General features: G+C 36.3%; 1 protein-coding gene across 1 annotated transcript in view; it reads left to right on the forward strand.

Moving 5' to 3' along the window:
• Positions 1-1,632: 1,632 nt before the first annotated feature.
• The window catches only part of MAPK8IP2 (mitogen-activated protein kinase 8 interacting protein 2), an 84,849-nt gene continuing 68,745 nt past the window's right edge, over positions 1,633-17,736 (forward strand). The window contains exon 1 of the mRNA XM_044283409.1: positions 1,633-1,890. Within this exon, the coding sequence (XP_044139344.1) occupies positions 1,826-1,890 (65 nt within the window). The 5' untranslated portion in view covers positions 1,633-1,825. The remainder of the gene's footprint in view (positions 1,891-17,736) is intronic.

Here is a 17,736-nt window from a genome sequence, read left to right on the forward strand (position 1 = left end):
GCCGCGCCTCTGGGAGGCGATTTAGATGAACTTGGAGGCGTTATTAGTTTTCAAACTTAGGCGGGCACGGCACTTCAGAGCGGCGTTCCTGGGCAACGTGGAGAAAGAATAACGCCCCTCTGGGCTCCTTACAGCGTCATTTGCATATCATAAGAATCGATTTTTTTGAAGAAATGACAAGACTCACAATAAAAAGAACAAGACAGATGGAAAAAAGGTACTTTATTAAACATGGATTCATGAAAAAAAAATTGGGGTAAATTGCTAGTGACAGATTCCCTTTAATGTTGTAGTTAAAGTGCCATTGGGGTTAGTAAATACAAGCAATATCACTTCTTCTCTGCTCTTCTTCATCTCTCAGCTCCTCTTTCTTAGTCCATTTAACTCTAGGGCTCCAATGCTGCTCATAAAACAATACTCCGCATCCAAGGGGATTCCTCTTCAAATAATAACTCATTACTTACAAAACTGGAAGTGTGTTAAATGGGTTGGTATTAATGAATGAGTAATATCAAAATATTCCAGAAATCATCCATGTATTTAGTACATTTATTAGTTTGCCATTATTATTGTCTCTTTTCCCATACTATATTTCAGAGCAGCAAATCTGAGTGATTAGATGATGTAGTCTCTAATTCCCCGTCTCTCAGTCCTTCCTGTACACAACTCAATGTTTAACAAACTGTGACCCAGGAGTGCTGCCACCCCCCTGGGACGCATCTTTTCCAATGGGCTGCAGAGAAGGGGTTAATTCATGCAGAGGGTAGAAGAGCGGAGGAATACACAGGAGACACACTCCATACGCATCGCCGCAGTGAAGGAGTTAATTCATGAAAGGGAGGGGGAGAGCCCAGAACACTTGGCACATGCACCATAGTAATTCCCGCTTCTCCAGTAAGCAGTAAACAAACTGCACAGAAGGAGTTAATCCATGCAAAGGGGAGGAGAGCGGAGGGACTGGTTGGAGTACGAAGGCCATGTTTTCAGACAGGCTACCGAGAGGGTAAATCCATGCAGAGGAGGTGGGGAGCGCAGAGGCTAGGGCAACAGGCTCCTTACACAAACCAGAGTGAACTCACTTCTGTTGTGCCAACCTCACAAGCCTGCTGCCTCTCACTGGCATTGGGCCAGCACTAGAATCCTTTCACAGGAACACAACCTCACTACCCAGTTCTCCAGACAGTCGCCAGATCACGACACCCCTCCCAGTCCGGTTATAAAAAAAATCCCATAGTAGGCAAGGATTTCAGCTACAAGGTGACGTCAGTAAGTCTCAGCCCATGTGCCAGCTATTCCCTGTGCCAGGTTATGTGGCGCACTCATGGCAGAAGATGAGCCCTGTCCTGCCCTGGATGTAGGCACTGTGCAGGTTCAGCACTTCAGGGTGGACAGCTCCTCTCTATCACTGGACCACTGATGGTACCTACTGTCCTCCTCCATCCCTGCATCCTGTGCTTCCATACAACCCCCGCCCTCCTCCCCTCCCCCAGTCTGTGCATTGGTTACCAGCTTGTGCAGTCTCTCCTGGATGTGACTGCATCAAACCGCAGCAAAGCCATCACAATCTGTGAGAAGCAAGGAGACATCCTCAGGCGGGGAAGAGACTGTGAGGAGAGAGCGCAGGAGAGGAGAATGTGGGTGTCTGTGCCGTGACTGTGCTGCAGAGCTGTCACTGGGTGCTGCCCCTCCTCGTCTCCTGCCGTCTTTGTATAGGAGCTGCTGTCATCATCAGGCCTCGGCTGTCCTCTGGACTGTTCTGCTCTTCTTGTCCCCAGGGTGTGTCTGTGTATGATCCGCTTCCAGTCCATCTCCTCTCTGGCTGAAGATGGCGGATCGAGCTGAGATGTTTTCCCTCTCCGCCTTCCACTCCCTCTCCCCCCCAGGCTGCAGGTGAGGGCCACGTTCTGTTATATGTAGGTGCATGCCATTACCAATGCCCAGGTAGCGGAGAGATCTATGCCAGCCATGTGCTGGGGGGCTCAGTATATATGGGGGGGCACTCACATCATATGTCATATGTCCTCCATGTTATTGAATGAATGTACTGGGACCAGTGCCAGACATCTTAAGACACTGGAAACTAAACAACAACATAAACCTTCTATAGATTGCAGAGCTGAAGGCATTATCAGCACTTGTGGGTGATCTGCACTCTGTATGTACTGCTGTCCAGTAGTAATAATCACTATAGTGTGCCATCCATCTATAATACATATAATATAACATTATGTGGGTGATCTGTACTCTGTATGTACTGCTGTCCAGTAGTAATAATCACTATAGTGTGCCATCCATCTATAATACATATAGTATAACAATATGTGGGTGATCTGCACTCTGTATGTACTGCTGTCCAGTAGTAATAATCACTATAGTGTGCCATCCATCTATAATACATATAGTATAACAATATGTGGGTGATCTGTACTCTGTATGTACTGCTGTCCAGTAGTAATAATCACTATAGTGTGCCATCCATCTATAATACATATAATATAACATTATGTGGGTGATCTGTACTCTGTATGTACTGCTGTCCAGTAGTAATAATCACTATAGTGTGCCATCCATCTATAATACATATAGTATAACAATATGTGGGTGATCTATACTTTGTATGTACTGCTGTCCAGTAGTAATAATCACTATAGTGTGCCATCCATCTATAATACATATAGTATAACATTGTGTGGGTGATCTGTACTCTGTATGTACTGCTGTCCAGTAGTAATAATCACTATAGTGTGCCATTCATCTATAATACATATAATATAACAATATGTGGGTGATCTGTACTCTGTATGTACTGCTGTCCAGTAGTAATAATCACTATAGTGTGCCATCCATCTATAATGCATATAATATAACAATATGTGGGTGATCTGTACCCTGCATGCACTGCTGTCCAGTAGTAATAATCACTATAGTGTGCCATCCATCTATAATACATATAGTATAACAATATGTGGGTGATCTATACTTTGTATGTACTGCTGTCCAGTAGTAATAATCACTATAGTGTGCCATCCATCTATAATACATATAGTATAACATTGTGTGGGTGATCTGTACTCTGTATGTACTGCTGTCCAATAGTAATAATCACTATAGTGTGCCATTCATCTATAATACATATAATATAACAATATGTGGGTGATTTGTACTCTGTATGTACTTCTGTCCAGTAGTAATAATCACTATAGTGTGCCATCCATCTATAATACATATAGTATAACATTATGTGGGTGATCTGTACTCTGTATGCACTGCTGTCCAGTAGTAATAATCACTATAGTGTGCCATCCATCTATAATACATATTATATAACAATATGTGGGTGATCTGTACTCTGTATGCACTGCTGTCCAGTAGTAATAATCACTATAGTGTGCCATCCATCTATAATACATATAATATAACAATATGTGGGTGATCTGTACTCTGTATGTACTGCTGTCCAGTAGTAATAATCACTATAGTGTGCCATTCATCTATAATACATATAGTATAACATTATGTGGGTGATCTGTACTCTGTATGTACTGCTGTCCAGTAGTAATAATCACTGTAGTGTGCCATCCATCTATAATACATATAATATAACATTATGTGGGTGATCTGTACTCTGTATGTACTGCTGTCCAGTAGTAATAATCACTATAGTGTGCCATCCATCTATAATACATATAATATAACAATATGTGGGTGATCTGTACTCTGTATGTACTGCTGTGCAGTAGTAATAATCACTATAGTGTGCCATCCATCTATAATGCATATAATATAACAATATGTGGGTGATCTGTACCCTGCATGCACTGCTGTCCAGTAGTAATAATCACTATAGTGTGCCATCCATCTATAATACATATAGTATAACAATATGTGGGTGATCTATACTTTGTATGTACTGCTGTCCAGTAGTAATAATCACTATAGTGTGCCATCCATCTATAATGCATATAATATAACAATATGTGGGTGATCTGTACCCTGCATGCACTGCTGTCCAGTAGTAATAATCACTATAGTGTGCCATCCATCTATAATACATATAATATAACAATATGTGGGTGATCTGTACTCTGTATGTACTGCTGTCCAGTAGTAATAATCACTATAGTGTGCCATTCATCTATAATACATATAATATAACAATATGTGGGTGATCTGTACTCTGTATGTACTTCTGTCCAGTAGTAATAATCACTATAGTGTGCCATCCATCTATAATACATATAGTATAACATTGTGTGGGTGATCTGTACTCTGTATGTACTGCTGTCCAGTAGTAATAATCACTATAGTGTGCCATTCATCTATAATACATATAATATAACAATATGTGGGTGATCTGTACTCTGTATGTACTGCTGTCCAGTAGTAATAATCACTATAGTGTGCCATCCATCTATAATACATATAATATAACATTATGTGGGTGATCTGTACTCTGTATGTACTGCTGTCCAGTAGTAATAATCACTATAGTGTGCCATCCATCTATAATACATATAATATAACATTATGTAGGTGATCTGTACTCTGTATGTACTGCTGTCCAGTAGTAATAATCACTATAGTGTGCCATCCATCTATAATACATATAATATAACAATATGTGGGTGATCTGTACTCTGTATGTACTGCTGTCCAGTAGTAATAATCACTATAGTGTGCCATTCATCTATAATACATATAATATAACATTATGTGGGTGATCTGTACTCTGTATGTACTGCTGTCCAGTAGTAATAATCACTATAGTGTGCCATTCATCTATAATACATATAGTATAACATTATGTGGGTGATCTGTACTCTGTATGTACTGCTGTCCAGTAGTAATAATCACTATAGTGTGCCATTCATCTATAATACATATAATATAACATTATGTGGGTGATCTGTACTCTGTATGTACTGCTGTCCAGTAGTAATAATCACTATAGTGTGCCATCCATCTATAATACATATAATATAACAATATGTGGGTGATCTGTACTCTGTATGTACTGCTGTCCAGTAGTAATAATCACTATAGTGTGCCATTCATCTATAATACATATAATATAACATTATGTGGGTGATCTGTACTCTGTATGTACTGCTGTCCAGTAGTAATAATCACTATAGTGTGCCATTCATCTATAATACATATAGTATAACATTATGTGGGTGATCTGTACTCTGTATGTACTGCTGTCCAGTAGTAATAATCACTATAGTGTGCCATCCATCTATAATACATATAATATAACAATATGTGGGTGATCTGTACTCTGTATGTACTGCTGTCCAGTAGTAATAATCACTAGTGTGCCATCCATCTATAATACATATAATATAACAATATGTGGGTGATCTGTACTCTGTATGTACTGCTGTCCAGTAGTAATAATCACTATAGTGTGCCATTCATCTATAATACATGTAATATAACAATATGTGGGTGATCTGTACTCTGTATGTACTGCTGTCCAGTAGTAATAATCACTATAGTGTGCCATTCATCTATAATACATATAATATAACATTATGTGGGTGATCTGTACTCTGTATGTACTGCTGTCCAGTAGTAATAATCACTAGTGTACCATCCATCTATAATACATGTAATATAACAATATGTCGGTGATCTGTACTCTGTATGTACTGCTGTCCAGTAGTAATAATCTCTATAGTGTGCCATCCATCTATAATACATATAATATAACATTATGTGGGTGATCTGTACTCTGTATGTACTGCTGTCCAGTAGTAATAATCACTAGTGTGCCATCCATCTATAATACATTTAATATAACAATATGTAGGTGATCTGTACTCTGTATGCACTGCTGTCCAGTAGTAATAATCACTATAGTGTGCCATCCATCTATAATACATGTAATATAACAATATGTCGGTGATCTGTACTCTGTATGTACTGCTGTCCAGTAGTAATAATCACTATAGTGTGCCATCCATCTATAATACATATAATATAACAATATGTGGGTGATCTGTACTCTGTATGTACTGCTGTCCAGTAGTAATAATCACTATAGTATGCCATCCATCTATAATACATGTAATATAACAATATGTGGGTGATCTGTACTCTGTATGTACTGCTGTCCAGTAGTAATAATCACTATAGTGTGCCATCCATCTATAATACATATAATATAACATTATGTGGGTGATCTGTACTCTGTATGTACTGCTGTCCAGTAGTAATAATCACTATAGTGTGCCATCCATCTATAATACATATAGTATAACAATATGTGGGTGATCTGTACTCTGTATGCACTGCTGTGCAGTAGTAATAATCACTATAGTGTGCCATCCATCTATAATACATATAGTATAACAATATGTGGGTGATCTATACTCTGTATGCACTGCTGTCCAGTAGTAATAATCACTATAGTGTGCCATTCATCTCTAATACATATAATATAACAATATGTGGGTGATCTGTACCCTGCATGCACTGCTGTCCAGTAGTAATAATCACTATAGTGTGCCATCCATCTATAATACATATAATATAACATTATATGGGTGATCTGTACTCTGTATGTACTGCTGTCCAGTAGTAATAATCACTATAGTATGCCATCTATCTATAATACATATAATATAACATTATGTGGGTGATTTGTACTCTGTATGTACTGCTGTCCAGTAGTAATAATCACTATAGTGTGCCATCCATCTATAATACATATAGTATAACATTATGTGGGTGATCTGTACTCTGTATGTACTGCTGTCCAGTAGTAATAATCACTATAGTGTGCCATCCATCTATAATACATATAATATAACATTATGTGGGTTATCTGTACTCTGTATGTACTGCTGTCCAGTAGTAATAATCACTATAGTGTGCCATTCATCTATAATACATATAATATAACATTATGTGGGTGATCTGTACTCTGTATGTACTGCTGTCTAGTAGTAATAATCACTATAGTGTGCCATCCATCTATAATACATATAATATAACAATATGTGGGTGATCTGTACTCTGTATGTACTGCTGTTCAGTAGTAATAATCACTATAGTGTGCCATCCATCTATAATACATATAGTATAACAATATGTGGGTGATCTGTACTCTGTATGTACTGCTGTCCAGTAGTAATAATCACTATAGTGTGCCATCCATCTATAATACATATAGTATAACATATGTGGGTGATCTGTACTCTGTATGTACTGCTGTCCAGTAGTAATAATCACTATAGTGTGCCATCCATCTATAATACATATAATATAACATTATGTGGGTGATCTGTACTCTGTATGTACTGCTGTCCAGTAGTAATAATCACTATAGTGTGCCATCATCTATAATACATATAATATAACAATTATGTGGGTGATCTGTACTCTGTATGTACTGCTGTCCAGTAGTAATAATCACTATAGTGTGCCATCCATCTATAATACATATAATATAACATTATGTGGGTGATCTGTACTCTGTATGTACTGCTGTCAGTAGTAATAATCACTATAGTGTGCCATCCATCTATAATACATATAGTATAACATTATGTGGGTGATCTGTACTCTGTATGTACTGCTGTCCAGTAGTAATAATCACTATAGTGTGCCATCCATCTATAATACATATAATATAACAATTATGTGGGTGATCTGTACTCTGTATGTACTGCTGTCCAGTAGTAATAATCACTATAGTGTGCCATCCATCTATAATACATATATATAACAATATGTGGGTGATCTGTACTCTGTATGTACTGCTGTCCAGTAGTAATAATCACTATAGTGTGCCATCCATCTATAATACATATAATATAACATTATGTGGGTGATCTGTACTCTGTATGTACTGCTGTCCAGTAGTAATAATCACTATAGTGTGCCATCCATCTATAATACATATAATATAACATATGTGGGTGATCTGTACTCTGTATGTACTGCTGTCCAGTAGTAATAATCACTATAGTGTGCCATCCATCTATAATACATATAATATAACAATATGTGGGTGATCTGTACTCTGTATGTACTGCTGTCCAGTAGTAATAATCACTATAGTGTGCCATCCATCTATAATACATATAATATAACAATATGTGGGTGATCTGTACTCTGTATGTACTGCTGTCCAGTAGTAATAATCACTATAGTGTGCCATTCCATCTATAATACATATAATATAACAATATGTGGGTGATCTGTACTCTGTATGTACTGCTGTCCAGTAGTAATAATCACTATAGTGTGCCATCCATCTATAATACATATAATATAACATTATGTGGGTGATCTGTACTCTGTATGTACTGCTGTCCAGTAGTAATAATCACTATAGTGTGCCATCCATCTATAATACATATAATATAACATTATGTGGGTGATCTGTACTCTGTATGTACTGCTGTCCAGTAGTAATAATCACTATAGTGTGCCATCCATCTATAATACATATAATATAACATATGTGGGTGATCTGTACTCTGTATGTACTGCTGTCCAGTAGTAATAATCACTATAGTGTGCCATCATCTATAATACATATAATATAACAATTATGTGGGTGATCTGTACTCTGTATGTACTGCTGTCCAGTAGTAATAATCACTATAGTGTGCCATCCATCTATAATACATATAATATAACAATATGTGGGTGATCTGTACTCTGTATGTACTGCTGTCCAGTAGTAATAATCACTATAGTGTGCCATCCATCTATAATACATATAATATAACATTATGTGGGTGATCTGTACTCTGTATGTACTGCTGTCCAGTAGTAATAATCACTATAGTGTGCCATCCATCTATAATACATATAATATAACAATATGTGGGTGATCTGTACTCTGTATGTACTGCTGTCCAGTAGTAATAATCACTATAGTGTGCCATCCATCTATAATACATATAATATAACAATATGTGGGTGATCTGTACTCTGTATGTACTGCTGTCCAGTAGTAATAATCACTATAGTGTGCCATCCATCTATAATACATATAATATAACAATATGTGGGTGATCTGTACTCTGTATGTACTGCTGTCCAGTAGTAATAATCACTATAGTGTGCCATCCATCTATAATACATATAATATAACAATATGTGGGTGATCTGTACTCTGTATGTACTGCTGTCCAGTAGTAATAATCACTATAGTGTGCCATCCATCTATAATACATATAATATAACAATATGTGGGTGATCTGTACTCTGTATGTACTGCTGTCCAGTAGTAATAATCACTATAGTGTGCCATCCATCTATAATACATATAATATAACAATATGTGGGTGATCTGTACTCTGTATGTACTGCTGTCCAGTAGTAATAATCACTATAGTGTGCCATCCATCTATAATACATATAATATAACAATATGTGGGTGATCTGTACTCTGTATGTACTGCTGTCCAGTAGTAATAATCACTATAGTGTGCCATCCATCTATAATACATATAGTATAACAATATGTGGGTGATCTGTACTCTGTATGTACTGCTGTCCAGTAGTAATAATCACTATAGTGTGCCATCCATCTATAATACATATAATATAACAATATGTGGGTGATCTGTACTCTGTATGTACTGCTGTCCAGTAGTAATAATCACTATAGTGTGCCATTCATCTATAATACATATAATATAACAATATGTGGGTGATCTGTACTCTGTATGTACTGCTGTCCAGTAGTAATAATCACTATAGTGTGCCATCCATCTATAATACATATAATATAACATATGTGGGTGATCTGTACTCTGTATGTACTGCTGTCCAGTAGTAATAATCACTATAGTGTGCCATCCATCTATAATACATATAATATAACAATTATGTGGGTGATCTGTACTCTGTATGTACTGCTGTCCAGTAGTAATAATCACTATAGTGTGCCATCCATCTATAATACATATAATATAACATATGTGGGTGATCTGTACTCTGTATGTACTGCTGTCCAGTAGTAATAATCACTATAGTGTGCCATCCATCTATAATACATATAATATAACATTATGTGGGTTATCTGTACTCTGTATGTACTGCTGTCCAGTAGTAATAATCACTATAGTGTGCCATTCATCTATAATACATATAATATAACATTATGTGGGTGATCTGTACTCTGTATGTACTGCTGTCTAGTAGTAATAATCACTATAGTGTGCCATCCATCTATAATACATATAATATAACAATATGTGGGTGATCTGTACTCTGTATGTACTGCTGTCAGTAGTAATAATCACTATAGTGTGCCATCCATCTATAATACATATAGTATAACAATATGTGGGTGATCTGTACTCTGTATGCACTGCTGTGCAGTAGTAATAATCACTATAGTGTGCCATCCATCTATAATACATATAATATAACAATATGTGGGTGATCTGTACTCTGTATGTACTGCTGTCCAGTAGTAATAATCACTATAGTATGCCATTCATCTATAATACATATAATATAACAATATGTGGGTGATCTGTACTCTGTATGTACTGCTGTCCAGTAGTAATAATCACTATAGTGTGCCATCCATCTATAATACATATAATATAACATTATGTGGGTGATCTGTACTCTGTATGTACTGCTGTCCAGTAGTAATAATCACTATAGTGTGCCATCCATCTATAATACATATAATATAACATTATGTGGGTGATCTGTACTCTGTATGTACTGCTGTCCAGTAGTAATAATCACTATAGTGTGCCATCCATCTATAATACATATATATAACATTATGTGGGTGATCTGTACTCTGTATGTACTGCTGTCCAGTAGTAATAATCACTATAGTGTGCCATCCATCTATAATACATATAATATAACATATGTGGGTGATCTGTACTCTGTATGTACTGCTGTCCAGTAGTAATAATCACTATAGTGTGCCATTCATCTATAATACATATGATATAACATTATGTGGGTGATCTGTACTCTGTATGTACTGCTGTCCTAGTAGTAATAATCACTATAGTGTGCCATCCATCTATAATACATATAATATAACAATATGTGGGTGATCTGTACCCTGCATGCACTGCTGTCCAGTAGTAATAATCACTATAGTGTGCCATCCATCTATAATACATATAGTATAACAATATGTGGGTGATCTGTACTCTGTATGTACTGCTGTCCAGTAGTAATAATCACTATAGTGTGCCATCCATCTATAATACATATAATATAACAATATGTGGGTGATCTGTACTCTGTATGTACTGCTGTTCAGTAGTAATAATCACTATAGTGTGCCATCCATCTATAATACATATAGTATAACAATATGTGGGTGATCTGTACTCTGTATGCACTGCTGTGCAGTAGTAATAATCACTATAGTGTGCCATCCATCTATAATACATATAATATAACAATATGTGGGTGATCTGTACTCTGTATGTACTGCTGTCCAGTAGTAATAATCACTATAGTGTGCCATCATCTATAATACATATAATATAACAATATGTGGGTGATCTGTACTCTGTATGTACTGCTGTCCAGTAGTAATAATCACTATAGTGTGCCATCCATCTATAATACATATAATATAACAATATGTGGGTGATCTGTACTCTGTATGTACTGCTGTCCAGTAGTAATAATCACTATAGTATGCCATCCATCTATAATACATATAATATAACATTATGTGGGTGATCTGTACTCTGTATGTACTGCTGTCCAGTAGTAATAATCACTATAGTGTGCCATCCATCTATAATACATATAGTATAACAATATGTGGGTGATCTGTACTCTGTATGCACTGCTGTGCCAGTAGTAATAATCACTATAGTGTGCCATCCATCTATAATACATATAATATAACAATATGTGGGTGATCTGTACTCTGTATGTACTGCTGTCCAGTAGTAATAATCACTATAGTGTGCCATTCATCTATAATACATATAATATAACAATATGTGGGTGATCTGTACTCTGTATGCACTGCTGTCCAGTAGTAATAATCACTATAGTGTGCCATCCATCTATAATACATATAATATAACATATATGGGTGATCTGTACTCTGTATGTACTGCTGTCCAGTAGTAATAATCACTATAGTGTGCCATCTATCTATAATACATATAATATAACATTATGTGGGTGATCTGTACTCTGTATGTACTGCTGTCCAGTAGTAATAATCACTATAGTGTGCCATCATCTATAATACATATAATATAACATATGTGGGTGATCTGTACTCTGTATGTACTGCTGTCCAGTAGTAATAATCACTATAGTGTGCCATCCATCTATAATACATATAATATAACAATATGTGGGTGATCTGTACTCTGTATGAACTGCTGTCCAGTAGTAATAATCACTATAGTGTGCCATTCATCTATAATACATATAATATAACATTATGTGGGTGATCTGTACTCTGTATGTACTGCTGTCTAGTAGTAATAATCACTATAGTGTGCCATCCATCTATAATACATATAATATAACAATATGTGGGTGATCTGTACTCTGTATGTACTGCTGTTCAGTAGTAATAATCACTATAGTGTGCCATCCATCTATAATACATATAGTATAACAATATGTGGGTGATCTGTACTCTGTATGCACTGCTGTGCAGTAGTAATAATCACTATAGTGTGCCATCCATCTATAATACATATAATATAACAATATGTGGGTGATCTGTACTCTGTATGCACTGCTGTCCAGTAGTAATAATCACTATAGTTTGCCATCCATCTATAATACATATAGTATAACATTATGTGGGTGATCTGTACTCTGTATGCACTGCTGTCCAGTAGTAATAATCACTATAGTGTGCCATTCATCTATAATACATATAATATAACAATATGTGGGTGATCTGTACTCTGTATGTACTGCTGTCCAGTAGTAATAATCATTATAGTGTGCCATTCATCTATAATACATATAATATAACATTATGTGGGTGATCTGTACTCTGTATGTACTGCTGTCCAGTAGTAATAATCACTATAGTGTGCCATTCATCTATAATACAGATAATATAACAATATGTGGGTGATCTGTACTCTGTATGTACTGCTGTCCAGTAGTAATAATCACTATAGTGTGCCATCCATCTATAATACATATAGTATAACAATATGTGGGTGATCTGTACTCTGTATGTACTGCTGTTCAGTAGTAATAATCACTATAGTGTGCCATTCATCTATAATACATATAATATAACAATATGTGGGTGATCTGTACCCTGCATGCACTGCTGTCCAGTAGTAATAATCACTATAGTTTGCCATCCATCTATAATACATATAATATAACAATATGTGGGTGATCTGTACTCTGTATGCACTGCTGTCCAGTAGTAATAATCACTATAGTGTGCCATTCATCTATAATACATATAATATAACAATATGTGGGTGATCTGTACTCTGTATGTACTGCTGTCCAGTAGTAATAATCATTATAGTGTGCCATTCATCTATAATACAGATAATATAACAATATGTGGGTGATCTGTACTCTGTATGTACTGCTGTCCAGTAGTAATAATCATTATAGTGTGCCATTCATCTATAATACATATAATATAACATTATGTGGGTGATCTGTACTCTGTATGTACTGCTGTCCAGTAGTAATAATCACTATAGTGTGCCATTCATCTATAATACAGATAATATAACAATATGTGGGTGATCTGTACTCTGTATGTACTGCTGTCCAGTAGTAATAATCACTATAGTGTGCCATCCATCTATAATACATATAGTATAACAATATGTGGGTGATCTGTACTCTGTATGTACTGCTGTTCAGTAGAAATAATCACTATAGTGTGCCATTCATCTATAATACATATAATATAACAATATGTGGGTGATCTGTACCCTGCATGCACTGCTGTCCAGTAGTAATAATCACTATAGTTTGCCATCCATCTATAATACATATAATATAACAATATGTGGGTGATCTGTACTCTGTATGCACTGCTGTCCAGTAGTAATAATCACTATAGTGTGCCATTCATCTATAATACATATAATATAACAATATGTGGGTGATCTGTACTCTGTATGTACTGCTGTCCAGTAGTAATAATCATTATAGTGTGCCATTCATCTATAATACAGATAATATAACAATATGTGGGTGATCTGTACTCTGTATGTACTGCTGTCCAGTAGTAATAATCACTATAGTGTGCCATCCATCTATAATACATATAATATAACAATATGTGGGTGATCTGTACTCTGTATGTACTGCTGTCCAGTAGTAATAATCACTATAGTTTGCCATCCATCTATAATACATATAATATAACAATATGTGGGTGATCTGTACTCTGTATGTACTGCTGTCCAGTAGTAATCACTATAGTGTGCCATCCATCTATAATACATATAATGTAACAATATGTGGGTGATCTGTACTCTGTATGTACTGCTGTCCAGTAGTAATAATCACTATAGTGTGCCATCCATCTATAATACATATAATATAACAATATGTGGGTGATCTGTACTCTGTATGCACTGCTGTCCAGTAGTAATAATCACTATAGTGTGCCATCCATCTATAATACATATAATATAACATTATGTGGGTGATCTGTACTCTGTATGTACTGCTGTCCAGTAGTAATAATCACTATAGTGTGCCATTCATCTATAATACATATAATATAACATTATGTGGGTGATCTGTACTCTGTATGCACTGCTGTCCAGTAGTAATAATCACTATAGTGTGCCATCCATCTATAATACATATAATATAACATTATATGGGTGATCTGTACTCTGTATGTACTGCTGTCCAGTAGTAATAATCACTATAGTGTGCCATCCATCTATAATACATATAATATAACATTATGTGGGTGATCTGTACTCTGTATGTACTGCTGTCCAGTAGTAATAATCACTATAGTGTGCCATTCATCTATAATACATATAATATAACATTATGTGGGTGATCTGTACTCTGTATGCACTGCTGTCCAGTAGTAATAATCACTATAGTGTGCCATCCATCTATAATACATATAATATAACATTATATGGGTGATCTGTACTCTGTATGTACTGCTGTCCAGTAGTAATAATCACTATAGTGTGCCATCCATCTATAATACATATAATATAGCAATATCCAGTAGTAATAATCACTATAGTGTTCTAATACTCTCTGCCAGGGGTTCCATAGAGTGAAGATCAGAGGAGACATAGGGCATCCTTGGCGAGTACCGTTGGAGATGTCAAATGTTTCTGATAAGAAACATGAAGTATAGACTGTAGCATTTGGTCTGGAGTATAGGGCGAGGAGTGCAGTAATAAAACTACCTTGGAAACCAAATTTTAGTAATGTGGCCTTCAAAAAGTCCCAGTTAACTCTGTCAAACGCCTTCTCTGCGTCCAAGAATAGGAGCAGAGAAGTGTTTTGCGTTTATCAATGATATCCAGAAGATCAATGAATCTTCTTGTACCGTCTGATGTCTGTCTGTTTTTAACAAATCCTACTTGGTCATTATTCACCAAGTCGGGAAGGATATCTATTAGTCAATTGGATAACAGTTTGGCAAAGATCTTTAGGTCCGAGTTGAGAAGGGATATGGGGCGAAAACTGGCCAGGGTGTAAGGAGTTTTAGCAGCTTTAGGTAATGTCACGATCATGGCCGATAGCATCTCTTTGGGTATGGGATGCCCTGCAAAGAATTGTTGAAAACACTCTCTCATATGTTCTAATAAAACTGGTGAAAATGCTTTATAATATTCATAAATTAATCCGTCAGGACCCGGGAATTTAATAAGTTTAAGGGAGGCTATAACGTTCAGTATTTCTTCAGTCTTTAAATCTTGATTTAGGGTTAGAAGTTGAGTGTTTGTTAGTTTGGGAAGAGAAATCTTGCTTAGGAAAGCCTTAATTGTTTCGGAAGTGGGTTGTAAGGTCATATGATCTTTATTCAGATTGTATAATTTAGAGTCGTAGGTTGCGAATTCGTTCTTGATTTGGCCGACTTAGTTTTAATTCTGTTAGCTAGGGATATATTAGCTTTGTTTCCACTGTGATAGTACATTGACTTAGATTTACGGAGATAAAATTCAAATCTGGATTGCATTAGGACATAGATTGTGTCTAAGTTCCTTCAGTTGAAGGGTGAGATTTGCCTTGGCCCTTGGGGCGCCTTTTCTTTTCATTTTCTAAGTGTATGATTTTATTAGTGAGTAGTTCTTCTTTTTGTGTGCGTTTTTTCTTTTCAAGAGCTGAGTATTTTAGATAAAGGCCTCTCATGACTGCTTTATGTGCACACCATAATGTTGTCATGGAGACATCTTGTGTTGAGTTTACTTCAAAATATTCCTGTAGGGCTTTATGGAATACGTTTAAGTATTATTCAAGATGGAGTTGTTTAATCTCCAAGGTGTGAAGTGTGATTTGGAGAATTGTGTTTTGATAATTATAGATGTTGGAGCGTGGTCAGACCAGGATATGAGTCCTATGTTTGCAGAGATAACATTTTGGAGTAGTACTTTATCTACCAGTATTATGTCTATGCAGGGAATATGAGCTATGGGGAATGGAAAAAAATGTAAAGTATTTTTCAGATGCACGGATCAAATAATACTTCTTTGTGAAGAAGGTCTCTAAAAAGAGAAGTCCTTTTCTCAAGTGTCTGGTGGAGATTTATCCATGATGGGGTCTATGATTTTATTGTAATCACCACATAACACTAAGGAGCCACGTTTCAGAGGCACTAAGGTAGTGAGGACCTTGTTAAGGAATCAGATTTGGGATTTATTGGGGATGTATATAGAAGAAATAGTGTAGATTTGGTTATTAATTGTGCAGATTATGATTATGATTTAATGCCATATTAGAAGTATGGTTGTGTGCTTATGTACATCTAGGTGAATATGTGGTATAAACCAAATTGGAGATAACCGCTTGGGTGCCAGAAATTCATACTGTGTCATGTCTCCAACGATTACAATAGACTTAATGCCCTCATAACAAATAAAACCCATAACATATAAACTAAAAATTGTAGGGTATCTAAGGATTCCCAAATAATAGCCAAACCCCTTCATACCTGCCATATGGTAGGGCTGGGGAGGTTGTGCAGGGGGGTCAATCAGTAGTGAGCAAATGTTAAGTAACTGTAGTAACAAAACAATACTAAGGTATTTTGCAGAAAACGCGACAGGTTAACCAACAGCCATATAATCAGAACAGAGTGTTTCAGTGTCTTGATGAAGATTATAAATCAGATATGGAGGAAGAAGAGTATGGATGAAAAACCAGAAACCTGGAACAAGAAAAAGGATGTGTATCCCTGAGTGGAGGAAGAGGAGGAAGTACCTCATGAAGCTGTCAATTCCATCTTTATCTCTTCACTACAGTCCATTCCTGCATCAGGGTTGGAGGTTTCTGCTTTCCTGGAGATCTTTCTCCCCCTGGTGGCAGATGAGGGAACCATTTCTTCAGCAGTTCTGTGGCTTGTGAGGGAGATAATAGCACATGGTTGGAGTCATTCCTGCTGACTATTAATTTGACTGGGAATCCCCATCTGTTCGAGATATTATTTTCTCTTACTGTGGTGATATATTTTGTGAATTCTCTCCTTCTCGTTAATGTTGCAGGGGACAGATCACCATAAAGTGAGATTTGCTTGAACCTCTCTGGCATATCTTTTTTGTGACCAGC

The sequence above is a fragment of the Bufo gargarizans genome, chromosome 2 (genome assembly GCF_014858855.1).
Source record: "Bufo gargarizans isolate SCDJY-AF-19 chromosome 2, ASM1485885v1, whole genome shotgun sequence".
Classification (NCBI taxonomy): domain Eukaryota; kingdom Metazoa; phylum Chordata; class Amphibia; order Anura; family Bufonidae; genus Bufo; species Bufo gargarizans.